The sequence below is a fragment of the Phasianus colchicus genome, chromosome 22 (assembly GCF_987193195.1).
Source record: "Phasianus colchicus chromosome 22, bPhaCol1.hap1.1, whole genome shotgun sequence".
Lineage (NCBI taxonomy): Eukaryota > Metazoa > Chordata > Aves > Galliformes > Phasianidae > Phasianus > Phasianus colchicus.
In genome coordinates, this window is record NC_143457.1 from 6,891,257 (window position 1) to 6,918,864 (window position 27,608).

The 27,608-nt window shown below is 52.8% G+C and overlaps 1 protein-coding gene across 6 annotated transcripts; it reads right to left on the minus strand.

The window, feature by feature from the left end:
- Positions 1 to 251: 251 nt before the first annotated feature.
- On the minus strand, positions 252 to 27,597 carry CHD5 (chromodomain helicase DNA binding protein 5). 6 transcript variants are annotated; one of them, XM_090123012.1, is made up of 42 exons: positions 27,477 to 27,597; positions 26,942 to 27,072; positions 23,467 to 23,643; positions 22,587 to 22,705; positions 21,808 to 22,046; positions 21,162 to 21,286; positions 19,425 to 19,548; positions 17,952 to 18,118; positions 17,433 to 17,651; positions 16,416 to 16,622; positions 16,128 to 16,339; positions 15,086 to 15,217; positions 14,384 to 14,492; positions 13,677 to 13,868; positions 13,398 to 13,598; positions 12,871 to 13,008; positions 12,259 to 12,380; positions 11,688 to 11,861; positions 11,122 to 11,263; positions 10,829 to 10,960; positions 10,255 to 10,372; positions 9,654 to 9,778; positions 8,597 to 8,828; positions 8,384 to 8,509; positions 8,099 to 8,271; positions 7,003 to 7,177; positions 6,592 to 6,678; positions 6,075 to 6,163; positions 5,792 to 5,925; positions 5,493 to 5,637; positions 4,129 to 4,288; positions 3,896 to 3,975; positions 3,614 to 3,743; positions 2,991 to 3,080; positions 2,477 to 2,614; positions 2,206 to 2,314; positions 1,907 to 2,039; positions 1,334 to 1,529; positions 970 to 1,133; positions 749 to 863; positions 595 to 645; positions 252 to 520 (listed from the first exon to the last, which is right to left on the minus strand). In XM_090123012.1, exons 1-41 carry the CDS (start codon positions 27,538 to 27,540, stop codon positions 638 to 640), a joined length of 5,853 nt encoding a protein of 1,950 aa, XP_089979138.1. In that variant the 5' UTR covers positions 27,541 to 27,597; the 3' UTR covers positions 252 to 520; positions 595 to 637. The 6 variants fall into 6 exon arrangements, with proteins under 6 accessions (XP_089979138.1, XP_089979139.1, XP_089979140.1 ...); XM_090123013.1 differs by having other exon boundaries at positions 252 to 645; positions 26,942 to 27,069; XM_090123014.1 differs by having other exon boundaries at positions 252 to 645; positions 12,871 to 13,005.
- Between the last annotated feature and the right edge of the window lie 11 nt (positions 27,598 to 27,608).

Here is a 27,608-nt window from a genome sequence, read left to right on the forward strand (position 1 = left end):
TGCAGCCCAGGGATGGGCTGGGAGTGGTGGCAGCTGACTCCTCTCCTCCTCCTCCTCCTCCTCTCTGCTCTCTGTGCTGCAGCAGGGCGGCGGTGGGCATGCGCTTGCTCAAACACAAAAAGGACATAAAAATAGAACTTACAGGGAAGCTACCGAACAGGAGTAAGCTTGGCGCCTAATGGTCAGCGTGGAACTGGACTAGAAACAGAGCTTCCAACAGGTCTCCCTTTAACTCTGATACATGTCAATAAAAACAGACATAAATACTGTTATTCTGTATCCCTTCTTAACTCATCCCACACTTCCAGACAAACTCTTCAAGTCTTCAATAAGAAAGTGCAAAAAATGTACAAGGAAATGAAATCCCCTTCAGAGAAGTTCTGGCGATGGTCGGGGTCACATCGGTTGAAGCACATGTGGGGATGAGGGGCGGGGGCTGCATCCCCCTCTGCCCGCTGCATCCCCATCCCTTGGTGACCCTGCGGCTTCTTCTCGGGGCTGCAGAGTGGCCCAGGGGCTGCTGAGGGGACAGACAGGGACTCACGGTCTGCCAGCACACGGCAGCTCAGAGGATGGTCACAGGCGTAGCCTTACCTCGGGTGGGAATGGGAACAGCAGAAGAAAATCTTGGAAAGGGCTAAATATCTGTTGGTAAGAGAGAAAACAGCTGCTCACCGCCATCCTTGCTTTGCACTACGATCTGTCACTTCAATTTCCCTGCTTGTGCCCGTCAAAAGTTTCAACCTACCTGTCACATAGGGTCCCAGAGGCATCTGACTGTAGTTGACAATTCCACCTGGCCCAGGACCTCGGAAATTCGGTCCAAAGCTGTTGTTGTAGATCTGGGAGGAACCAAAGGAGCCCTGAGGAAATGAGAAAGGAAGCTGGCATACAGGGCATGCAGTGCAGAGCTGGGGCAGGGGACACGGGGCACCCCAGGGCAGCTCTGCACTCCTCCATCCCACGCACCTGCTGCACCGGGGGCTCCCCGCCACGCGTGGTGAGGCGGCTGAGGATGCTGCGCTCCGACATCTGCAGCCGTGCAGCCACAGGAGGGATGCGGGACAGCATGGAGGGCAAGCGTGTCACATCAGCCTTCATGTCACTCAGCAGCTCCTCGAGCTGGTTCAGCACTGCAATGCACAGCCAGAACTGCTGACCCTAAAGCGTGGCCCCATGGCACCTCTGTGCCCACTGTGCTCTGTCCCCATCAGCCCGGCACCTCGTGACCCAACTGAACATCAGCTCCTCCTCCCAGCAGTCCCCAAGGCTGGACTGCCCAGTGGTCTCACTCAGCACAGCCAACCCTTCCCTGCCCTCTGCCCACACGTACCCTTGTGCAGGACGGCATTGGCAGGCTTGTTCCCAGCAAGGGACTCTTTGGAGAGATGCTGGTGGCTTTCAGCAAGGCACTCCACTTCAGCCAGACGGGCGTTCAATGCCATGGCCGGGTGATTGGGGTCTTGAGTCATGTTGAGGTACGCCGCCCGCCGCAGCTGCTCCTCTATCACCAGGGCCTGCTCCAGCAGCTGGGAGGCACAGGAGAGCAATGGATCAGGACCAGACCCTGTGCCCATGCGAGCCAGTGCCACCCACGTGTCCGCCATCTGCCCCATCCACCTCAACCCCACAATTCCTGGGTTTGTATCATCCCAGTGCAGCCCAATCACACACTAAGTACCCCAGAAAGAGATTTGGGCAGCAATTCCACAGCACCGCCCCATCCATGTGCCACATTCTGGAGCTAGCAAGTGCTCCTGCTCCTCCAGCCCTGCCCCTCAGGGCACTGCCTCACTGCCACTGATGTCTCACAAACATCTGCCGCCTTCTGCTCCACTCCACCTCGCTGTGGGGCTCTGCTCTGTGCCACCACTAAGGACTCACCAGCCCTGGACCTGCAACTCGCCTTGAAGCGCCGGGCGAGGAACTTGTTCTTCATCTCAAGGTAGTTCCCTTTGTGTATCTCCGACTTGAAGGGCTCGTTCAGGATCACGTAGCGCGGGTCGTTCTGGATGTCCTGCCAGCGGGCATAGCCGTGGCTGCCGCAGGGGAGCGTCAAGGCAAGAACCAGCCAGCAGGCAGCATTTCTCAGCAACACATCCCCAGTCCCCTTCCCCGCTCCATTACCTCCCTCCTCACCCCCCACACAGCACAGCCTCCTCCGCCTGGCACGGGGAAGCCATCGCCCACAACGCCAAAGGGTACGTGACAATCCCTGCCAGCAGCCAGTAGTCGTGTCTGCGGTGCCAGATGTCATAGATCTTGCTGGAGGAGATGGCAGCTCTTTCCTCATTCTGCCACAGCGTGTGCAGCTCTGCAGAAACAAAAGAGAGACAGCCTGGTCAGCCAGCAGGGCTGCTGGGCACAGCATGCAGGGCGAGAGAGGAGATGGCCCAGGGAGCCACGGAACAGTGCTCAGCACAGGGCTTTATGTAAAAGCTCTGCAAGAGTAACAACGGCTCATTTCCGTTTTTACCTGTAAAGCCTCCATCAGCAATGTTGAACATGAATCTAAAGTTCACATTTCTGTCATCCTTCTTTCCATCCTCCTCTTCTTTGTCACCATTTTGCTGAGTCTCACTTTGCTCCTTCTCTTCCACCTTGGTATCCTCTGCTGGGCAAACACGGGAAATTACACCTGCCCAAACTTATTCAGCCATCAGACCAACTGCTGCTACCACTGCCCTCGCAACTGCAAGGGGAAGCCCCCACTAAAATCACTGCTAGAGAAGCCACCAGCCCACCTCCTGCCACACAGCTGCTGGCCATCTGCCACCTCCAGCAGCTCCTGACGTTTTCACAGCAAGCAGAGGCAGTGCCCATTGTAATGAGGTCCTACAGAGGCTCCTGAGCACCACAGAGCACAGTGCCCACTGCAAGTGCTGACTGCAGGCCCCGTGCCACCCCACAGACACCTGCCTTGAGTTAGAGACCCTGCCCAGCAGGGCACTTCGCACCACTTCTCTTTCCAAAGCCTCCTGGCACCTTACCTGGCTTGATTTCTTTGTCCTCCCCTTTACCAGGGCTGCTGTTTGACTCTGGCTTTTCCAAAGCCTTCTCTTTTTCTTGAACTCCCTCATCTGCAGAAGGGAACAGGACTCTGAGAGAAGCATAACATGTAAAATGCTCTTCAGGAAATAACATATCTGGATAGATTGTAATTTTCAGGGTAAAGCAACTGTATTGTGTACAAGCATTTCTCACAACTTACTTTTGATTTGTTTTAACTTGTAGATTATACTAAACTAATGCTTTAACATTACAGTGTAGATTACATCTGTGACAGCATTGTATCATTATCCAAACAGCAATCTGGAAGTTCAACAGGAAGTCTTTCCTTAGGAATTTCTACTGGATATTGTGACATTCAGGTTTTCCACTGTGATTTGGAGAAGAGAAGCCAGCAGCAAGTGCCAGAATTTCCCAACAGAGAGTATCTGCCTGTCAGGCGCACTGAGCACCTGGGGCTGTTGCAGTGCTCTGTGTCTATGCACCTTGAGCTGAAGAAATTCCCCAGCACACATCAATGTCACTGTAACTGTCAGAGCCCTCACAGACGTCCCAAATGCTGCTCATAACGGAGCCCGCTTTCTTCTGAGCCACAGAGACTCACCTTTCCCCAGGGGCTCAGGAGAAGGCTCAGCTTTTTCACTCTCGTCTTGTTTCTCTTCCTTCAGTTTCTCCTTGCTTTCACAGTTTTCTTGGTACTCCTCACTTTCCACTTTCTCAGAGCTTCCAGGCACCTTAATGTGAAGCACCCACACTGAATTAGCCCAGCAGCCAGAGGGATGTGGTTTGCTTGCAGAGGAATGCTGCAGTATCTCCCAACAAACACCATTACCGCAGCTCTGCAGCCTGCAGGGCAGCACTGTGGGCACAGGATCATGACCCCTACCTGGCTGTCAGATGCTCTCCCGGACTTCTGTTCCACTTGGTCCTTTTCCTCCTGGAATCCAAGTGGTGGATCTGTTTTTTCTGTAACAACAGCAAAGCAAGGAAGCTATAGACAGGAATCCCATTGTGCCAAGGGCACAGTGCCAGGCAGATACCTGCAAAACCTTCTGGTGTCCTGTTCCACCTCCCTTCCTATGGTAAACCAAAGCCACAACCAGGCCACTGTGCATTTACCTGCAAGGGCAAGAGGTCCTGCATGTATGTGCGCCGGGCTGGCTGGGACAGGGGTGTTGGGATCTGAAGAAACCATCTCATTGCACTTCTTGCTCTCTGGGCCCTCCAGAATCATATCTGGGGTGCTATACTTCCCATTGACATGCTCAAACTCCTGCACCTGGAGCAGACACATGACAGCAAGTCAAACACGGAGGCCAGCAGCAGAGCAGCAGCAGGCCAGCCCCATCCAGGGGTGTTCCTACACCCACCACCCCAGGTGTCACACTTTGCTGGGCAGCAGGTGCCACTGCCCATGCCGTGCTGCTGTGCAGGCTCCCAGCCTCAGCAGCACCTCCAGCAGCAGTCCTGCTCTGCCCACGGCAGCAGACACCACAATCACACAGAAAGCCTCCCATGCCCCAGCAGGTCCACCGCTGCCGTGCTGGTTTTGCAGACGTAAGGGAGAGGTACTGAGTTAGTAGAGTGACAGAAGGGCAGCATGCGAGTGACCGTGCTGGTGCCCACGTGAAGCCTTGGCAGGCATGCAAGGTGAGCTGTACCCTGGGGGTGCTCATGCAGTGAGTTCCCTGGCCCTGAGGGCTTCATGCCTCCATCAGAATGCTCTTTGCTTCCTCTCCCCTTAAACCCAAGCGCTGGGGCCTCTCTGCTCTCTTTCACAGAGCCTCCATTGCGCACCCCATTCCCTAGGCTGCAATTTCTCACTCTCCCTACACAGCAGAGTAACAGTCAGTGCTCAAGACATAGCAAAATCAGGTGCCATCACTCTCAGCATCTGCCCTTTCCCACTGCCACACTGGAACCACTGCTACAATCATCTAATGGTCTTCCTGGGACAACTCGGAGTGCCACACTTGTCAGTACATGGATTATGAGGAGAGGATCTCCCTGCAAGACAGCTGAGGATTCTTCCATCACCTCTAACTGGGGCCCAGCACATGCCTGGGATTAGCAACACAATCAATAATTATTCAGTCCCAAATCAAGCCCAAGCGTCTCTCTGAAAGACATGCTTTGGTTCAACAAGATGCTGGGCACAATGCAAGACTCAGTGAAGTCTCTGGCCTGTACAGTACAGGAGGTCTGAGTAGGTTACCGTAATAGTCCCATCTGAAATGAAAAGAACTATAAATCCAGGAATTTTTAGAAGTTAAAAACTGTGATTTTGCCATGATTTTTTTTTGCCAACTGTGCACTTCTACCTCCAGCTGACCTACATCACTGAAATACCACAGACGTAGCCATGCACCAAGTCTTGGAGATTCAATGAGGGAATCCCTGGCAAGGAGGCGTTCAGCAGCTAATGAAACCCCCGAGTGTCCAGACCATACCTGAAGGGCACATGTAAGATTCTACTCACCCACCTTCTTCCTTACTAGTGACATAACTCCGATCCGAGTCAGCACGTGCTGCCGTGACAGCCCCTCGCGGGGAACGCCATCTGCAAAGGTTTCAGCACCATCTGCTCCAGGTTCACACAAATGTCGCATGAACAGGGAGACATAAGCCCTGCGGAAGGAAAGCAAGAGCTGGCTCTAGCTTGGACCACGAGCTCCCTGCTTCCACCAGAGGCCAAGGGCAGAGTTTTGCCCTCGGGCGCATGGCAACACAAAGCTGTGTGTAATGAACCCCACGCAGGCGTCCTGGTGCCTGGCCACAGTACCTGAACTCCTTCTCACTCTTCCCTCGCAGATCCCTCACCAGCCAGTGGGAGTTGAAGGCGTCCTGGGGCGGCATGCCCCACCGCATGATGGCGTTCAGGAAGGCCTTGCGCTGGCGGGCATTGAACCCGAGAACCTGCAGGGAGCAGAGGTTGGGAGGCCTCAGAAACGATGGCACCTCGGAGCCTCACAGCTGCTACAAGTCCTGAGCCAGGACTGATGCTGGAGAGCAGCACGAACCGGACAGACAGGCAGTGGACATGCTCTGGCCAGTCTGACGCTCACCTCAATATTCCCCCCAACTCTTGCCAGCAAAGGAGGGAGAGGTTTGTCCCGGTCACTCTTCAGCTGTCTCCGTGATTGTCTTCTGCCACCTAGAGTCACACAACCTACGTAACAAACGCACCCAGCCAACAGAGGGATGCCAAAGAGCTAATGCTGACCAACCCCTGCGCCCTAAGCTTCCTGTAGCCCCTCCAGATGGAAGCAGAACCTGCACAGAGCAGCAGTCAGGGTTGTTCAGTGCCCCTTCACTCAGCTGGCCTCCCCGTGCCAGGGACACGCTGCAGACCAGATCCTGCTACTACGAGGACCAGACCAAAGCCCTGCAAGTAGCCAGCAGGTTATGCTCCCTGCGCTGAGAACTGCCTCACCCAGCAGGGCAAAGAATGCCTCCCTCAGAAGCAAGGGGGTCCCCCAGCCCACACCTTCCTGCTGCATTCGAGTGCCAGCCCCCCCCAATCACAGGCTATCACTGAAGTTCCTGCAGAGTACGTTGTAGAGTTCATTAACTCACTCTGACCTTCTGGTCTTTCTTCAAAGTCTTCATCTTCGTCCTCAGAGCCAATGGAGTACTCAGACTGGTTGTCAGAGAGCTCATCCTGCCACTCTGCAGACCACAAGGAGACAACGTCACGAGAGAACTCTGCAAGTTTGTCTGAGGGGGGCAGCAGGAGCCCTGAGACTGCCCCCAGCAGGCAGTACCAGGTAGCCAGAGAGAGAGAGACAGCAATAAACAGGAAACCAGACTCAACTTTTCCATTATTATTATTAGTTTCCTACACAGAAAATATATATATATATTTTGCCCACAGACAGGCTTTTCCTGAATTCTCCCAAGGAGAACAGTTATGGGGCAAAAAGAAAAGAATAAAAACCACAGAGTCTGCTCAAGACTTGAGTCTTAGCAGGAGCCAAGCAGTCAAAGCCGTACCTTGGTCCTCTTGTGAGGCATCATTGTAATTGACCTGCTTGCGGATTCTCTTCCCCTTCCCCAAATTCCTGGCCAGATCTTCCTGCTGCTGCTCATAGTGGTGCCGCAGCAGCTTCTCCCAGTAGTCAGGGTCCACATTCTCCTCTTGTTTGATGATTTCTCGCTCCACCTCCTCCTGTAAATAAAGAAAACAAAAAAGGCTTGAGATAAGAGAGCTGCAGACCTCCCTGCATCACACTGCTGCATGTCTTCTAACTGCACTCCAGGGAAGAGGGAGGGAAGGAGAGCACTGAGACACTTGCTGGCAAGCAAGATCTTCAGACATGCTTTGACCACCTCCTTCACCCTGCTCTATATGTATGTACACACAAAGTCTCACTTTCACCCAAATGTACTGACCTCAGTGCATGGTTATCAAAGGGCCAAGGCAACATCCCAGCAAGCCACCCATACCTAGAAATAGCTGCTGAGAACATTACCACCCATCCTGCCCTGCAGAGCCTGTGCTCACATCTAGGAACAATTACAGATCTGCAGAGATTTCCCAGAATAGCAGCCCACTGTCAGCTTGAGAGGCAGATAAAGGAAATCTGTTAGCTACAGGGAGGATAAATGACAGCAGCACAGTACATGAGCAGCGCCATGCCCCGCTCCCAGTATCCAGGGGAGCAGCCTTCAGAAGGGCAGAACAAAGTACCAGAAGAGCAATGTTGCAGGGAAGGAACCCAGCCTCAGAAATAGTATCAATCAATGGGGCCATTTCACAGCTCCTCAGGTCACTTGAGATCCAGACCATCAGTACCTGGGTATCATTATTGCTTCCATCCTAAACAACAGTTCTCTACAGTCTCCTTTTTCCAATAGGAAAAATAGGTTCAGAGAAACCCAAGTGCCACTGAGCATCCACAATAGGTCAGAACCACACTCAGCCACTGCAGTCCTGCTGGCTGCACCATCACTGCTACCATCAGCAAAGAGCAGGGAGGAGCACTGCCCTGCATAGAAACACCCACAAGAACAAGAAAGGCAGAGGAAGAAGAGCAAACAGGGACATACAAAGAGATGTGATTATAAGACATGATACTAATCACATTACCACACCATCCTCTTCTCTCACAACATACTGGGCCACTTTAAAGGAGCTGAGATACTCGTTCATGTTCTGCAGCTCCGTGTCATCAGTCGCATCCTGGTTTCGGTCCAGAAGCTTAGAGATAGCAGCATCGTCGTAGTGGATCACACTGCTGTCATCCACGTCCTTATTGTCACCTGGAGGGCAAAGCAAGGGGAGCAGAAAGCAAATCATAAGGCATGCTCCCAGAGTCAGGCAAGATCAGGCTGGACGCAGGGCCAAGTCATCCCAGTCGCGGGGGCTACAGACCTGGTGGGGTGCCACCATGCTTCTTTTTCATGCCAGGAGTCACTGCTCCCCCTTTGGTGGACAGCGTGTCAGAGAAAGGGGTGACGGCATCCGGCATGGTGAGCCGCTGTCCCTGAGACACCATGCCTGCAAGTGGAAGGCACAGGAATGAGCCTGCAGCTCCAACGGGGATCAGCTTTGCTCAAAGCATCTCTAGCTCCTTCCCAACCCAACCTTCCATATCATCCTTGAAGAGCTCTTCTGTCCCAAACTTCAGGATGTCATCCAGCTCCTGCTTGGTCATGGAGCCTGACTTGGAGCCCAGCCCAGGACGGACCACCAGGTGGGTGAGCATCATCTTCCTCTTGGCCACCTGGGTGATGCGCTCTTCCACAGAGGCTCTGGTCACAAAGCGGTAGATCATCACCTTCTTGTTCTGCCCGATGCGGTGTGCTCTGCTGAATGCCTGCAGGCAGAAAACATCACTGCAGAACAGCCAACACTGGCATGTTTGCAGCCAGCCCAGTCCTGGACCCCCTCAGCCAGAGGCTGCACTCAGCCTTCAGGCTTCTATGGGGCAGTGGAACAAGAGAGGCTCCTTAGAGCCAACTTTACACTTCTCTTCCCCCTCCTCTGACTGCAGGCAAGCCAGCTTCCTTGTGCAGGCCTCTAACTGAAAGGCCTGAAGGCAGTACAGAAAAGCTCCTCCCAGGAATCCTCTGGCTGCAGATTCACCAGGCCCTGACTTCTCCATCACCGCCCTGTACCAGCACATCCTCTTGCCTAGGACTCAGGGAAAGGAAATCACACAAATGGACTGTAACACTCTGAGTAAGTTTAGAGAGGAGCTTCCCTCAACCAGAAAGTATGAAAGGGAAAAGTATGTCCTCACTTTTCCATTGTTTTTAGAGGCATTTGCTGCTCGAGCTCCCCAGCTGCCATTTGCCACTGGCAATCAGTCCTTAGATAGGGTCTGCCACAGCTCTTGGAAATGCAAGTAGAAAGTCCCCAGCACAGGAAGGGAACTAGGTTGCAGACAAGCAGCAGCAGAAAGGCAGAAGCTCAAGGAAGAAAGCCAATTTTAGGTGGCAGTCCACCCCTGCATTGCAGACAGGCCAGGATAAGGCCAATAGAGGTGTGAAAATGGCTCCTGAGCAGCACTATATCCTGCAAACTGCAGGAACCCTCAGCAGCTCTCAAGAGGAGAGAGCTCATTTCACTGGCAGAATGCACAGAGGGCCCATCCAGAAAGGTACTTACTATACTGGAAGGAAAAGAAAAAGTAATAAACCTGGATGTCATTGTGGGGATTCCAGTCAGAATCATAAATAATGACTGTGTCAGCCGTAGCAAGGTTTATGCCCAGACCACCAGCGCGGGTAGAGAGGAGAAAGCAGAACTGCTGAGCACCAGGAGCTGAGAAAGACAAACCCACAGGTGGCAGAAGGTGAGGCAAAGAGGAGCTGGGCTTATTTGGAAAGGTGTAGCACAGCATTTTAGTTATAAAACATCAGGGACCACCAGTCTAAGCCAAGAAGCAATAGGCAGGGAAGGCAAAGGGTAAAAATACATCACTGCCTGGAAATCAGTTATTGGAGAAAATACAGCTCCAGGTCTGAAAGGAAAGCTCTGAGGCCTCAAAGGGAAATGCAGGAGTCTTTCAATCCAAACAGCCTGTCATTACCAGGCCTGGGGACTATTGTGTGAAACAACTGGAGGGGCTTAACACACCAGGAGCAGCACTGCACCATGCCAGGGCTCTGGGCTTCAGCACACTGCACCCCAGGCGTGCACACAGCCCCCACACCGCCTGATCCCTCTGCTGGCCGATGCAAGTTGGCCCCAGCACACACTGCCCACTGCCACTCCTGGAAAGGAGGAAAAGCACGTACCATTAAACCTATCAATGGCTTCCTGGCGTAGGCCTCCGGTGATGCCCCCATCAATGCGCTCGTACTTGTAGCCCTCGTACTCCAGGAAGTCCTCCAGCAAGTCCAACATCTTCGTCATCTGAGGGGAGAGGTGTGAGCAGCCCTGCACAGACTCCACCAAAGCCTGCCCAGGGCTGGGGGTCACTGCAGCCCCCCACGTTGCTCAGGGATGGCACTGCCATGGCTGTGCTCATGCCCACAGCAGCCCTGCAAACCAGGTTTCACTCATATCTCGTCCTCCAGAGGCAGCTTTACCAACATTAGGGAATTGGGCCTGAACAGCCCGCCCAGGAGGGGGGGCACTACTGCTGTTCTCTCTCTTTTATCTGCAGATAAAAAGTGGTTTCAAACATTTCAGGGATACCCTCAGGAGAGGAATGGTTCATCCTCCCAACTGTTGAGGTGCCCAGCTGTGACATAAGCTGGCAGCAGCTCTTCCATCTATCCATGTCTGCCCCAACACAGAATTCTCATACAGAACAAAGTCCTTTTGCGGTTTATCAGGGTTCCTCACCAGCCCTTCCCCACTGCACACCTGGGAGAAGATCAGAACTCTGTGACCCCCATCCCGTAACTTCTTCAGCATCTTTTGGAGCAGCATCAGTTTCCCAGAAGACTTGACCAAAGAATTCCCATCATAGGATCCATTGGGCAGAACTGGGGCCTCCTGTGAAGGATTCTGGTTAACTCTTCAGGAAAGTCATGGAGAAAGCCACATGCATTGCAAAGGCAAGTATTCATATCAAGTCACTCACACCAAAACCTGCACTTTTAACCTGGAAACAACCCCCACTGACAGACTGCTCACAGTGCACACAGCTCACGTACCACAGCGGCCACAGGGAAGAGGTATGGGTGGTTACAGCACTTCTTCAGATCCATCATGATGTTGAGCAGTGAGACCTGATTCCCCCCACCTTTTGAGTTCAGGGCTTCAAAATTCCGTGTTAGTATGAACTTGTAGTACTTCCTGTATGAAAGGGAATGGGACAGACACTGGCATTACGGGACTGCCAAAAATCAGCACATAAACTCCAGATACATCAACGGAGCTTCAAAAGGGATGTCTGGTATGGGGACTTTTCTTTAGGTACTGGTTCAGCCCCCCCAGGCTGAGGTCAGGTCTATTTGGCTGTCCTGCGGGTTCCACAGCCCCAGGAAGCAGGATGTGCTCAGTGCACAGCAGGCAGGAGTGCACCACACGTCAGTCACTCCCTGCAGAGCAGCCAGCACTGTGCAGAGCCCAGCTGAACGGGGCTGAGCACTCCCCAGGAGCACATAAAGGACTTCAGCTCTTCCCACAAACAGTTTTCTGACCCACTGACCCCAGCAAAGCCCTGCCACAACACAGATGGGGGAAGCAGCAGCCAAGTGCAGCCCATGTCAGCACTCACTTTTGCATCTGGCTCAGCTCCACTCTGACAATCAGCTCTGTCTTGGCCGGCATGTTCTTGAACACATCTGCCTTGAGCCGGCGCAGCATGTGGGGGCCCAGCAGGTCATGGAGCTTTTTGATCTGGTCCTCCTTGGAGATGTCTGCAAACTCCTCCAGGAAGCCCTCCAGGTTACTGTAAAAGCAGCCGCAAACACAGCGCTGAGTGAAACGGACACGGTGGGGTAAAGACATTTGTTTCTGTAGGACTTGAACACAAAGCCCTCAGGGCACACAGTGACATAACACTCCTGTGCCTGAGCAGAGCAGGAGCCAGGCTGATTGCCAAGGAAAATTCACATTAAATATACCAATAAGAAGTCTGAACAAATTCCCCAAAACACCACTGCCTCCTCAGACAGAGGAAGGCACAGGGCAGATCTCAGCCCTCATCCACAAATCTCCTGACTGAGAGGAAGGCAAGCTCTACCTGCAGGGCCCACAGCGTAGTATTCAATGTGAACAAAATCTGAGCTCATGTTACACATTCACGTAACTATAGTAGCAAACTGCTGGGAATCTGTGCAACTTACTTAAACCTCTCAGGAGTCAGGAAATTGAGCAGGTGGAATAGCTCTTCCAGGTTGTTCTGGAGTGGAGTCCCAGTAAGCAGTAACTTGTAATCGATCTTGTAACTGTTCAATACCCTAAAGAACTTGGAAGTGATATCAAGTTGAAATTATGTACTTACACAAAAACATAACAAAACAATGCAGTGTGCATTCTACTTAAAAAGCACTGGTGGTTTCCCCTTCATTTAGAACAAACAACCTTGCATCTTTGGCATGCAGAACTGGAGCAGTGAACACAAAGCACGCAAAGCTCCTGACTGCACTGAGCACTTCCCTCTCTCTCTGCTGGCTCCACGTTGCCACAGGGGCAAGCAGAGCTCTCCAGCCCAGCTTCATCCAGCATCAGGCACCAGCCTGTGGGCACCACTAGCCAGGATGGCACACGGATCATTGCTGGTGCCCAGAGGGCATAAAAGAGAACAACCCCACCAAAATGTAGCCTCAAGCTCAGCCTGAGCAAGCTGAAGACATCTTCCAACTCCCAGGCAGGAAAAAACAGAGCACCAAACCAGCTTTGTGGCAACAGCTACAGCAGTGGGCTGGAAGAATGGCTCACAAATACCTGCCACCTACTTTGGACTGGTTGTTCTTCAGTCTGTGTGCTTCGTCCACCACCAGACAAGCCCACTCGATGGAGCCCAGCACCGCCTGGTCTATGGTGATCAGCTCATAAGAGGTGAGCAGGACATGGAATTTGATCTGGGCTTCCTTCTGGAGGTGCAGAGGAAGAGAAAAGACAGGATAGAAGACAGCAGAGAAGCAGACAGCCTCCACGTCTGGTGATGCTGTTTGTGACACTGTTTCTAACCCAAGGAGAAAACTGGGGGCTGCTTGTACTGCATGGCACCAGCAGCAGGGCTCACGTGTGAATCACACCAGCAGAAGATCTGAACATCATAATTAAGCAGGGAACTACAGAAACAGAAAAGAGCCTGGCAGAAATCTTCAGATTTTGTAAATCTTCTACATCTAAACAGCGTCAGCTTCTCTGGAAAAGAGCTGATCGGAGACCTAAGAAACTTTCCTCTCTGGATCAAATTCCCCTCTCTCTCCTTCTCACTCCTGGTTAAATCAAGGCAGCACGCAGACTTAGCTCCCACCTTCATCCTGAACACCTTCTTGCCGCTCCGGATGGCGTTGTCTTCAAAAGAGAACTCATTCTCCCGGATGACCGACCGGCTCTCCTTGTCCCCAGTGTAGGTCACCACATAGAAGTCGGGCGCCCACATCTCAAACTCACGCTCCCAGTTGATGATGGTGGAGAGCGGGGCACTGACCAGGTATGGCCCTTTGGAGTGGCCCTGCTCAGGGAGACAAAACCCACATTGCTTGCTCTGTACCAGGGTCTGTGCAGCGCACGGCCATCACGGGGTGCTCACCTCCTTGTACAGGGAATACAAGAACACAATGGTCTGCACAGTCTTCCCCAGTCCCATCTCATCAGCCAGGATCGTATCAGTGCCTTGGGCCCAGGAAAATCTCAACCAGTTGAGCCCTTCCAGCTGGTAAGGATGCAGCGTGCCTCCTGTGGCATCAATGTACCAAGGCTGCTTGTCAAACTTAACCGTAGGCTGAAGGAAAAGACACAAGGCAGTAACCAACTCCCTCTTGCTTCTCTGCAGTCAATCATGCCCCTCTTCAGATAAGTGACACAGAACGGCCCCATAAGAGGTGCAGATACCATCCACACCAGAGCCCTGCCCTCAGCACAGGCTTTGCTGTGTGCCACCACAGCAGCCTGGAGCCAACACATGAGCAGGATGACACCTGGCAGCCTCCTTCCCTCCTGCTGGAAAAGTCTGCAAGGCCTCTCACAGCACATGCCCAGCTCTCCCTCTGTGTGTCATATATGCACAGTTTTGGGGAAAGAAGACCCCAAACACCCTCCTTCAGAACTGTCCTCTTGGATCTAAACCACTGCTCAAGAAAATGGACTGTTATCCCCATGCACAGGGTGAAGCCATCCCATAGCTTCACATGAAATAAAAACCTGTCCCTGAAGGAACTAGAGAAGAGAACCTTACCAGACTGACAACCTCTGTGTGAGCTCATACACCTTCGTTCTGCCCCTGCCATTCTTACTTACATCAACAAGAGGAGTTTCTGGAGGCTTTTCTAGCTTCTCCTCTTTCAGCTTTTTCCCCTTCTTGTTCAGCTTCTTCAGAGGACGTGTGTCCTCCCCCAGCATCAGCTCCCTGAAACAGTGAACATGCATTAGGAAAAAGCAGACAGATGCTCCTCTCTGTGTTTCCAAGCCAGGGGTTAGAAATGCCTCTCAAACTCTACTGCCTCTTTTCCCACAGGAGCTTTTCTGGCCCAGTTCCCATGGGCACTCATGGAGCATTAATTATCCCCTTCAACAGTCCATGCAACATCATCCAAAATAAAGGACAGCAATCTCAGAGAATTAGATTTTTCCCCCACAGCATACAGTCAGCATAACACCATAGAGCCTCCCTGAAGCACAGCGAGGCCATGAATAGTTCTAGCAGAATATATGGAGGGGAAGGGGAGCATAGGCTGTAAAACAACCAGCAGACAGCATTTCAAAGCAGCCCTGGAATGGTGGAGCATTTCAGGAAAGACTTCATCAAGATCTGGCTTTCAGAAAGTGCTCGGTATCTGCTCTCTGGACTGAGGTCCCTGCAAGTGGTTCCAGTGTGTGCTCAGAAGGGCAACACCTACAAACCACTTGGCAAAGCCCAGGCAGGCTGCTGCAGCTCTGCATGACTCTGCCCCAGGCTGCAGCATGCACCAGCCCTGGTCCCACTGCCTGGCCACCCCTTACCTGTGATTCCAGTAGAGGAGCTTGAGGTTTTCATAGTATGGGATGTCTATCTCATCAATCTCCCAGGTGCACTGGTCATACGGCAGATCTTTCCATTTGATCAGATAATGGATGTCTCCCTTTTTATCAAAGCTATAACACATACACCATAAAACATATCAATGAAATGAGAAAAAAGTGATGGCAACAGCCTGTGCCTGTTGTTCTGGCACAAAGTTCATTTTGAAATGAAAATCCTTTGAGAAAATGAATCCTACATACAACTTGACATGCCAACTCTGCAAAAACCCAGGAGAATCACAAGGAGAGTGCTGAAGAACAGCCCCTGAGAAGCTGTTTGTATGACAGAGCTCTGTCTCTCTCTCGTGCCCAGATGAATAACCGTTCACATATACGTATGGACTGCTGTCAGCCAGGGGTGGAGACTGCATGTCTAAGGGCCACAAGTCCTATTTTACCAGCACTGGATGAAGACCAGATTCCACTTCCTTTTTTCTGTAGCATTTATTACTCTATGAAGTCTTAACCACACTGAAAAATGAACAAACACCCTGCAGAGGCCAATTACATACCTATGAGGAGCTAAACCTTGCCTTACCAGGAGAAAATGCAAAGCTTGCAGGAAAATTAGCTAGATAGCTTTATTTATTTTCTGTCAAGTAGACTCCAAATAGCATTGCCACTTGAAATTTCAAGTTGCCACTTGAAATGCAGGGATTCACCAAAAAAGGTGTCTTGATGTAAAAAAATAAAAAATACCAGCACTGCAGATTTCCTATGCAGAGCATTTCTTCTGCACAAAAGAAGTGCAAATGTCAAGACTTCAGACCAGAGCAATGCACTTGTTCAAACTGCTCTCCTCGGGCACAGCTCTATTGGCATCAGGAAGAGCTAAGCGGGCGTTACGCACCCCTTGGGCTCATGCCACAGGTCTCAGCCGGCCCCTTTTCTCCCTGTACCAACATCACTCGGTGCTCACACCACCGGGGCATCCTGGCACACGCCCTCCTGCTGCCTATCCACACATCTGCCCTCTCCCCACCTGTGGTTCAGGATGCGGTGGATCATCATCCACTCGGGCTTGATGCCATAGCGGTAGAACCGCTCCTCCATCTTCGCGTAGTGAGGGTCTTTGTTCTTCCTTTTCTCCCTCTGGCTGTCCTCGTCTCCAGAGCCATAATCAAAGGCTGGTGGCTCATCCATGTCATTCTTCCTTTGGTAGTTGCGGTACATCACGGTGTGGTACAGCTCCAGCTGCAGCAGGGCAGAACCACGTCACCCCCTGGGCTGCCGGGAGCAGCCGGGCGCACTGCTCCAGCCCTGTGCTCACCTGCAGCTCCTTGACCCAGGAGCAGTGCCAGTAGGACAGCCCTGCCCACTTGACGAAGAACTCTCGCTCTGGGATGCCCTCCAGCACCTTCGGCAGCGGCAGAGCCAGCTCCGCATCTGGGGCAGGCAGCGCAGAGGGCAGTGGGGCTGGAGGCTCCTTCCACGCCCAGTGCAGGATGCGTTGTACTTTCCCCTTCAAAGGAGGGCACTGAGGGTGAAAAAATAAATACGCAAGCCCCGTCAGCTTTGTGTCCCACCAACCCCTCCCTTTGCGGAATGCAGAACACAGTGACCACACTGCATCGCTGCATCCCTCGGCTCAGGGATGTGCCCCAGCCTGCTACAGGGAGGGCAGCCTGCAGGGTATGGGGGTCCCGAGGGCAGGAGACCCACACAGGCTGCAGCCAATCAGCAGTGCAGTGAGGGGGAAAGCAGCCAGGCCCCAGGCAGAGCCCGTGCTGAGCCTGCTGTGGAGAGTAGAGGAGAGCACCCCAGGGAACCACGTGGGCTGGAATGAGCACAGGCCCTGACTGCACTTCACTCACCCTGCAAACAGGGTCAGCTGCCCTGGGCACAGCCAAGGCATTGCTCTGCTCTGCTCCCAGGAGAAGTTATTCATTTGCTATTGCTAACTAGGCAGACAGAAATCAGGAGGTGAGGGTGCATGGAGTGGATGAAGGCTGGGTGGTGCACATGTGTCTGAGGAGAACATCCATGACACCTCCTGAGGGGACAGGCCTTACCACTAGAGCAGGCAGAGCTCAATAAATGTTTCCTTATTGCCACATTTAATTGCCCAGCACAATTCAAGCTCCAGAAATCACACCCACCTCTGCAGCAAGCCTGCCTCAGGGGCAGAGCCCTCACTACACTGGGCATACATCAAATGGGACCTGACAGGCAATCTAGAAGCAGGAAGGGAACTCAGCAGCCTGCACAGGCGGCCGAGCTGCAGGGGACAGGCAGGGCCAAAGGGTGCAGGAGCACGGACAAGGTGACAAATGCAGGAAACACTCACTGTACAGCGAGGGCAGAGCCATTCACCATTTGGGATTTCTGGCAGGGGTGGGTTCAGGCAGTGCAGGTGGTAAGAGGACGGGCACGTGTCGCAGCACAGCAGCTCCCCTCCATCCTTACAGACACGGCAGAACTCCATGTGGTCATCCTCCTCTTCTTCGCCACCTTCCTCCTCCTCATCCTCCTCTTCCTTTGGCTCCCACTGGATGCCCTCCTTCTCCTGGGGCAGTACATCCAGAGTAAAGCTGAGGGGGACAGCAGCATCACCACAGCACTGAGGAGGCCCCAAGCCCAGAGTGGGATCACAAGAGGGAGGCACACTGCCATACCCCACCCATCCCACTCACGTAGGCAATACACCAGCTCTACAGCCCAGGCCCAGTGCAGACAGTTAAGTGCTCCCAAGTACCAGCCCCAGCCTGACTGTGTGTCTCCAGGCTCGGGCCAGAGTCTGCCCATCACCTACACCCTCCGCTGGTCCCCCCCACCTGGCAGCACTCCCGCAGGCACCCACACTCACGCAGTGTGGGCAGCTCCACTTGCCCTCGGGGGCTTTCTCCAGCTCAGGGTCCAGGCAGACGAGGTGGTAGGCACGCGGACAGGTGTCACACAGGATGATCTCCCCTCCCTGCTGGCACACCTCGCAGTAGTCCTGGTGGTCCGTCTCATAGCCATCCCCTTCTTCAACTACAAGCAAGGGACAGAAGCAGTCAGTGGGACAGCAGTGCCGCCGGCTCTCCCAAGGCAGCTGCTCCTCTATGGTACAGTAAAGGAAAATGAACACATTTCACCTCGGCCCCTCCTGCTATGTCCCCCTGCCTCTCTGTCCCTCAGCATCACAGTTTATCTTTGCATCATCTCACCTCTGTCTCTCTTTCTCTCTCCACACTGTATCATCCTTTGGTTCCTTCAGGCTCTCAATGGAGAATGCCAGAACCTGGAGAGGTTGCAAGGGAGGCAGTCAGAGAAACCTCCACAGACCCCAGCGCCAGCAAATGTTCCATGCAACAGTAATGCAGCTGAGGACCTTCCTCCTGGGACTGCTGCACTCTCCTTGGGCACGCACTGGGTGCAGAACAGGAGCTCTTCCAGCTCCATGCAGAAAGAAGAGGGAAGGAAGGAGTGAGGGCCACGAGGCCCATACCTCACAGGAGGCAGAACACTCGCCTCCAGCTGTCCCCAAGCACAGAAGGCACCCTTTGGTTTCTCAAAAGCAAAGCTCATCAGCAGAAGCACAGCGTCTCGGTGCAGAGGGACTGCTCTCAACAGGGATGGAGGTGTCATTAACCGGACCAACACGAAGCCTCCACCAGTTAAGGAATACACACATCAAAGCGGCCCACAGCCACTCAGACCCTGCCAGACACCTGTCACTGCTGCCCTCCATCTCCCTGCGCCATCACCACAGCCCTGCCACCAACCACACATCTCACACAGATAAGCACCATCCGCCAGCACTGCCTCGCCTGCATCCAGACCAGCTCCTCAGGAGCCAGCCACCAGCTGTGCTTCTCCGGGGCTGTGCCTCAGAGCCCCACAAATTCAGAAACGTGCTGCCTCAGGACAGACCCTGGGAGGACCAGACATGCAGGAGGGTGGCAGCTGCCCACCTGCCCACACTGCACCCCAGTGCCCAAAGCACCACACAGCACCGCAGCTGCCCTCCTGACACAGTGCAATCCACAACACAGAGCTGGATGGGGGCAAGAGGAGCCATGGAGGGAAAGTGGTGGACGGAGAGGCCCTGGCATCAGGCTGCTCCTTCACTACCAGCAGTGCTGTAAAAAAGCTCTACAGTAGAGTGTGCAAGCCAACCAACAGCAGAGTCTGGACACCAAGAAAACACCTCTCATACCACACACAGACAAGCACAGCCCTTCCTTTCCCACGGAATCAGTGCTGGACACTGCTTGGAACTGCAAGGACCAGGAAAGCACCATCTCAAGAGGGAAATCCAAACAGAACAGGAACAGAGTACAAAGAGATGGCCTACTCCTCTTTTTCTTTCTCCTCCTCTTCCCTCTCTTCCCCAGGCCAGCCGAGCACTCGGAGCGCACGGAGGAGCTGTTGATGCTGGCACTGTCAAAGTCGGATTCCTCCCGCTCTTCCTCTTCACTCTGCAGAGGAGAAAACAGAACCACACAGTGTCCGGGTGCTGGCATACAGCCACTTCCAGGATGTCCTGCTACGGAGCAGAGCTAAGCACCAGCAGTTGCATGAAGCCACCAGGATCACTGATCAGCAGCTGAGCTCCTCGGGGCCCCTCCAGAGAAGCACCGTAGGGCTCCCCCAGGAATTGGCTGCTTAGGGCATCAGGAATGGTGGCAGGGCTATCACACTCCTGGCGCTGGCAGCCAGGGTTCATAAGATTGTGTCACAAGGCATTAGGAAGCAGGTAAATCTCCTCCATCAGATCGATGTTCCAGCCAGGCAATCAATCAGCACAGACTACAACGAGAGCCAGAGGACAATTATCTCACACTGCTCAGCACAGAGGCTGTTAGCCGGGTTCATCAAGGTGCAGTCACTGAGCAAATCTGAGAGACATTTAAAATAATAAATCAGTGACTCGAGTTCACACTCGAGTGTTTGCCTGTCAAGAGATGGGTTCTGGGTTTCCCTCAAAACATAGCAGTGTCTGAATTCTTATCCTGAAGGCCAGACTTGCACATGCAAAGCCCCAGTTTGTATGCTCTTGTGTGCTTAGCACTCTGCCTGCAGGAGCAAGTCCAAGCTCCTCCTCAGTCTTAGAAATGCAAGTGTACAGATCTGGAATGTACCCAGGCATGGGATGGATTTTCTGTGATGTGGGGCTGAGTGACTGCCCCAGCCTGTCCTTCCTCTTCTACTTCTGATACACTGAGTTACTTACAAACTGGTTGTTATGTGAACAAGAGCAAGAGAGGCAGGGAACTCCAGTAAAAGTGAACTAATGGGACTTTTTGCAATACTATCAATATCTGCAGGAGAACCATTCCTACTGAGTAGTTATTCAGACTAACTCTTTAAAATGCTGTGCTTATGTCTGATATTTATAACCAACAACCCTGCTCCCATGCACTTACTGGGGTGCTCAGCTGTCCTGGGTCATGCTGCAGAGCCACAGATGCCAGCAGGCAAGCAGTGGCAACTTAATTAAAGCATTTGATAATTCTCTTTGACATAAGGTTCAGCTGGAGTGCAAGCCCTGAAGAATTCCTTTGCAAATGAAATCTGAAATGATGGCATTATCAACCTCATCACTGAAAACAAACATGATTATGTGGTTTTAGCAGCAAACATGCCCAGATATGACATCTTTACAAACACAAGCTTGGACGCAGGTCTCTAACAAGGGATGAAAAAACACACTGAACAGAGACTGGCATCTCAAAAAGGGGCACAAATGAGGCTGTAGCATTTCTTTTCAGCAGCCAGGCTTCCTTCCACCCCCAACCAAAGACAGGTTGGCCCTTTTCTCAGATGGGATGTCCTGACACTCTGAGGGTCAGTGAGGGAAGGACGTGCCACACAAGGCTGGAGGGCAGGGACCATGCAGAGATTTGTGATCTATGTTATCTCTAGGAAGCAAAAGGCACTGCAAGAGGGATAGGCAAGCTGGTAAGAACAGGGCAACCCTGCTGGAGCAGCACACACTGCCCTGCACACAGGAGATTTCTAGGCAAAGGGCCCGGCTTTTCCCTGCTGCACCCTCCCACACCCAAGGCCCTGCACAGAAATGCACACTTACAGAGGAGCCCTTTTTCCTTTTGCTGGGGATTCCTCCAAACCGGAATTTTAGGCCTGCCATCTTTTTTCCCTTCCCCTTTTTCTTCCCATCTTTCGAGCTCTTGATTTTCTTCTTCACACCTGGACCTGGAGGAACAAAAGACTTGTTGTTTCACTGTTCCAAGAGTTCTTGGACTGCCAGCCCAGATCCAGTGCTTGCAAGGAAATGGGAGAAAAAACTGGCACAGGAGGAACACAGCTATCCTGGAATGCAGGAGAGGGACTGCAGCCTGCAAACTGCAACAGGGCTAGAAATGCCAAATGCAGAGTTAGAGGTCTGCAAAGCAGGGAGAAAAGATCACTCTCTACTGGGGTGGCCCAAAAGACACTGCAGGATCTGAGGCTGCAGCACAGGGAAGCTGCTCTTGACCAAGTCTGTGCTCTTGGTTAAGTGCCAGCTCGGAGCTGCTTGTTCTAAACCTCTGGAGGCATCAGCAATTGATAAGTGTGTAACTGGAACAGCAATCCTCCTGAAGAGATCTTTTCCTACCACTTCCCAGCTTCTCCAGCAATTCACACAGAACCTTCCAAACAGGAAGAAAGAAGCACAAATCTGCTGTCAGAAACAGGAGAACTTTCACAGTAAGCTCACTGTGCTCGGTACCTACCCTTGCCTTCCTTGGTTTTTGCCTTCCTGATGACAGGGGGCAGGGCAGGCTGCTGGGGACTGGCAGCCAATGGTGGGGCGACTGTGACAGTCTCCACTGCTGCAGCCACGGCTGCCGCTGCTGCTGCCGCCGAGCTGCCCTTGAACGGGTTGTTGGCACTGAACTCTCGCCACTTGGCACCAAGCACAGTCATCATCTTGGACATGGGGATCTTGGGGTTCTTCTTGGCAATCAGAGGCCTGAAGGGTGGGGGGAAAGGGAAAAACCACAGGTCAAAGGAAATGCACACCTGCTCCTGCTTGCCACGTGCTGCAGGAAGGCTCTTCAGCTCGGATGCCAGCAGTGCACGACTTGTGGCAGCAGGTCGCTGTGGGCACTGCTACTGGCAGCGGGAACCAGAACTTCATTATCGAGGAAATAAAGAAAAGTCCACGCTTAGATTTCTCAGCCTGCTATACCTGTTGTGTTCTGAACACCTCATAATACAAGCCAAAATTGCTACTGTTACTTGGCTTTTTTTCCCTACAGAAACTTGACAAATAAACAAACACAAAAAATGGAATTAGGGAGAGTGGGCACGGGGGGAGAAACAATTCAGTTGTTTTCCAGTCAATTATCCTGCAGTTAAAATGGAGTCCAGAAGACCTTTCTTGTCATGGAGGGAGAAGCAGTAAGGATCTTGTGGAGTAAATTCTGCATCGCAGCTTCAATTTCTTATTTGACTAACATCCAAAGCTCAATCAGTACCCAAGGCCCCATTGATACCCACAGTTCTGTACCTGAGAAATTGGCTGAAAGCCTTGTAATTAGTAAGAGTATGGTAATCTTCTTCTGAGAAAATGTAATCTACATCATCAAGGCCCCATTCTTCCATCAGCTGGGCTGAGCTCTTAGGCTCCTGTAGAATTACAGAGAGACACTGTTACTGTGACAGCTCTGCAGACAAACAGTGTCTGTCAGATACCCCACGTCAAACTCTCTCCCTAGTCAGCCACTCACAGAGATTTGTTTCTGCAATATAAAAAACCAAAGCATGCACAAGTGCTTAAAAAACTAATGCTTCACACACTTCCAAGAAGCAAATTAATACAGCGTCATCCAAATGCTCCTCATACCACATAATATAATGCAAAGCCTTCCCAGGTTTCATGTCTCCAGGAAACATAATCTCTGCATCTAACAAAAATAACACGGGATCATGTTGGCCTTTCATCTGCCAGTAAAAATGCCAGGCTATGCTTGAGAGCCCTTGATTAGAGTCCACCACAGGCTGGTGGTTGCTGCTGGAACTGCAAATGCTTCATGCTTTTAAACACAAAAACAACCACAAAATCAGCACTGTTATGGCTACTTTTCTGTTTGTTTCAAATAAAACAAACCATTGCTTTCAGTAGTCTTTCAGTACCACAAAAGGTACATGAGGAACTCTGAGCACCCATCACCAAGCAGCTAACTCAGTCTCCCTGATGGGGAGCACTGTGTTTTGTTTAGGCTCCATGCCTAAATAAAGGTAACCTATCAAGGTGACTGACCCACAATTACAGCTCTGCTCTCATTCAGTGACTCACTGAACTGTGTACTCGAATGTCAGCAGGGATCTGGACACACCATGAGGTCCAATGTTTGAGCACCAGCTCAGGATGAACAAATCTTTGGTACCTTTAGCCCTCCATCATCGTCATCCTCCTCTTCATCCTTCTTTTTCCGTTTGTTTTTTTTCTCCTTCTTTTCCTTCAGTTTTTTCTTTTTCTTCTTGTTGGGGGAATAGTCACTTCCCTCGCTCTCAGATTTCTCCTCAATCTCCTCATCGTTGTCTGATATCTCATCATTGCTCCCCTACAATAGAAGATGACAGTGGACAAAGAGCAGTGCCTGCCCTCCCTCAGCCACAGCCACACAAGTGGATGCCCCTTCTGCCTCCATGTTGTAACACACTCCTCTGAAAGCATCACAGTGCTGCAATACCACAATGTTCACATACCACTCTGATGTGCAGTGGTGTAAACAGAAAGCCAGGACACAGCCAGGAAATGAACATACGTATTAAAAACAGCCATACGGTAAAGCGATGAGTAGCTCCTCTGAGAGGTGGCTAACTGTTCTGCTAAAGATCTTGGATTTTCAGACAGGTGGAACCTGAGTAACTTTTCTGATTGACATAACACACTGTTTTGCAGTACAGTAACGTTTTTCTACCACAGTGTGAATAGTTAAGAACCTAAAGGAAGAGGTCATCTCTTGGGTCACTTGCATGTCTTACAACTCACCAGACGTTGAGAGACAGGCAGCCACATGGAACTCCCACCAGGCCCTTTGTCACAGCTTCAGCAGCGAGAAGAACCTCTCCAGAAAGGCCTGGGCCCTGCTGGATGGCTGACAGATGCAGTCAGCAGGGACCAGGCTTATGTACACACCAAGCATGAGAGAGCCAGAATTTAGGTTTCTTTCTGGGACAGACAGCGACTTGCTGCAACAAAGTCATAACCACCCTAACAAAAGCCACTGCTTGTCGGGCGGATCGCTCACGTTGCAAGAAAGACAGCAACAATGCATGCATTTGGGCGTACATCCTCCTTCCTACACCCTGTCCTGCCTCGGGAAGCGCCCCGCCCGGAGCAGCGCGGTTCAGCACCACGGACAGCGCCGGACACCCGGATCGCTGGGAGCTCCGAGCCCCGCCGGCATCGCGGCCACGAGGAGCCCGGCTGCTCTGCTGGGCAAAAATCAATTGCTCTCACGGCAGAGATTCATTTTTGCTCAGCGGCCATTACTGATGTCGGGTCCTTTTTGGTTTGGAGAAAAAAAAAAAAAGCTTTTCCTTTAGCAGTTATAATTTAGCACTGAATAATTGGTTGCCATGGCAACGACTGCAGTACAGGTTGAAATTCCCACTCTCCCTGCTTTCTTGTCTGATGAGGGCCTTCATCTACATACGCTGAGGTTCAAACCGCAGCCCGTTATTTTATGCAGATCTTTCTGGGGTTTGCAGCATCAGGTCTAGCACCAGAGCTTTGGTGGGCATTGCCACAAACGCCAGAATGAGCTGCAGTGAGGCTAAACGGGCAAATTCCCATTTAAGAGCAACACAGCATCACTTCTGCCACATGCCCCTGTGACAAAAACATGGGGCGTTGTGGGGTGAGGTCAGCCATGGTGTAAGCACCAGCATCATGGCACAGGTTCACAAGGCATCCCCACCTCTCTCTTCCTTTAATAGGAGGAGAGAGCATCCTACACCCCAGAACCTCCAGGAAGACATTCAGGAAAAGAAAGCCCAAACTGAAGGTTCCCTTTCCTATCACATGCTGACTGGGAACGCAGCCTGGGTGCTGGTCAGAAACACAGCTCAGTGCCTACCCACAGCACTGCAGCTCCTCGCTGGCTTTGGTGGAAGACAGAACAACCTCTGACAGACAGAACCAAGCCTGATGAACACTGCCCACGCAAGGCATTAATTAAAGAAGAAAACACCCTCGACATCCATCCCATTATTTTCCCCCCACCCCCTGTAAGGAAGCCGGACACGGCTCAGGCTGCACATGTTGCTCCCATAGCCTCAGGCAGGCTGATGTGAACGGAGAACTGCCAGGAACAAACATACCTAACGTTTGTATTTTATCTTTCCCCCATTAAAAAGCAGCACAAGAAAAAAACACATCCCACGTTGCAAAATACACAGGAAGCGAGGCGGCCTGAGCCAGCTTTGTGTGGTATCTGCAGAAACAGAACATCACCATGGCCACAAAGGAGAGGAAAAGCCTCCTCTGGGCTTCTGCTCACAGCTGCCAGGTCAAAGCATGCTGGAGTCAGTGAGGTTTTTTACGTACACAGCACATAATGCTCCTGTCAGCGGCAAAAGCACTTGGATGTGCCACCTCATCTAGCCAATCTGCTCGTACAAGTCCCAGAGGGAGTGGCAGCAATGACTGGAAGAGAACAGCATCACTGATCCCCTGCTTGGCAAGGGAAGGGGTGGGGATGCTTCTGGCTCTGCTGCATAAGAACATCTGATGCTCATCTTCAGGCACAAATTTCCTGGGGAAAGGTCTGAGAAACAGCAGTTGCTCACTGCTCCTTCCCCACAGTGTCTGCCTGGTGCTCACAGCCCTCAGCCAAGACACAGCCTGTCCTCCAGAGCATGCAGGGACAGCCCAGCCACCTCCTGGGACACACAGTGGAGCCCAGGGTTAGAGGGAGGCGGCAGGAAGAACCATTCAGGTGCCATTAGACTCAAGAACATGATGCCCTGTCTTTGTTTTCTCATAAAAGACTCAAAAACACTTACATGCGAAATCCTGAGACCTCCCTACCCTGTCTTCCTTGCTGAATGCTTTTGCCAAGTGCAGCCCACAACAAGATACCTACAGGTGTTTTCCTCATCTGTATCTACCATTCTCATCCTCACACTCTCCACCAGCTCACTGTGCAGCGTGGGACAAGTAGGGCATGGGAGTCAGTACAGGGACAACAAGATGATGTGCAGACAACTCTCACAACTGAGGACCATAACTAACATTTATTGCACGTGTTTCCAGCATTAAAGGAAATACACTGAAAGGAACAGATTCTCAAAATGCCAGCAACCAGAACGAGGAAGGCTCAGAGCACAGATGGAAGTCAGCTCCTCATCTTCCATTACATTGCTGCCACATCAGTGCCACACAGGCACAGCCTGCCTTCCGGGTGCAGTGCAGTGGGGTACAGATGTACCAGAGAACTGCTGAAACAAGCGTTCCAAGAGCAGGCAGTGGGAGAGAGGAGCCCCCAGAAGGCACTGCAGGCACCTAAACTTCACGGGCTGGGAACCATCCCGGTGCTTTGTTACCAGGCCCTGCACGCTGTAAGCTTCCATACCATTCATTTATTTGGGCAACACAGCTAAAAGTCTCCACCAGGAACAAAAACAGTCAAGGAGAAACAGCACCCACCCCAGCAGATGATTGGAGCTGGACAAGGACCGCCCAAACCCGGTCCTCAGTCACCTCCCAGGGCCACGAGCATCCTCAGGTCCTGCACACCCGCAGCCCCCAGGCGTCCCCGCCGTCACCACGGGCACCGGGCGTCCCGGGCAGCCTGCCTCCACACCGCATCAGGCAGGAACCCCCCGGCCTCGCCTCCGAGCACGCAGCATTACCTCTTTCTTCCTCCTCTTGACTTTGGCCGCCTTGCCGTCTTTCAGCTTCTTGCATTTCTTCTTTTTCTGCGCAGCAACTTGCTCCTCGGCGAAAAACTCCTCCAGCCCTTCCAGGACCCCGTCATCATCTTCTGAGGGCGAGAAGGACAACTCGCGTGGGCGGCCTTCCACGCACAGCTCAGCTTCGCCCTCCCTGCGGAAACCCTTCGAGGAACGCCGACGCCCGGAGCTCGGCGCCCGGCCCGACGCCACCGGGACGCGGCAGCACCGCCGGCCCCGCGATGCACCCGGCCTCCACGTCGCGCGGCTCCCAGCGCAGCCTGGATCGCCGCGAGTCGCGACAGCCGCGCTCACCGCCCGCCCCTCATTCACAGCCCGTCTTTCTTCCAGCCGCCCTCGGCGTCAACCGAGCCGCAGCGCCGGGCGGGCACCGCGGCAGCGCCCGTCGGACCCCGACGCCGCGAACCCCGCGGGCGCCGCACACGCGCCCGGCCCCCCCTCCCCCTCCCGCTCCCTCCGCCGCCCCGCCGCCCACCCGACACGTCCTCGTCGTTGTCCGCCTCCTCCAGCAGCTCCTCGCCGGCCGCCGGGCCCCGCATGCCGGCCGGGCGCGGCCCCTCCGCGCCAAGATGGCGGCCGGCGGCCCCGCCCCGTGACGTCACGCCCC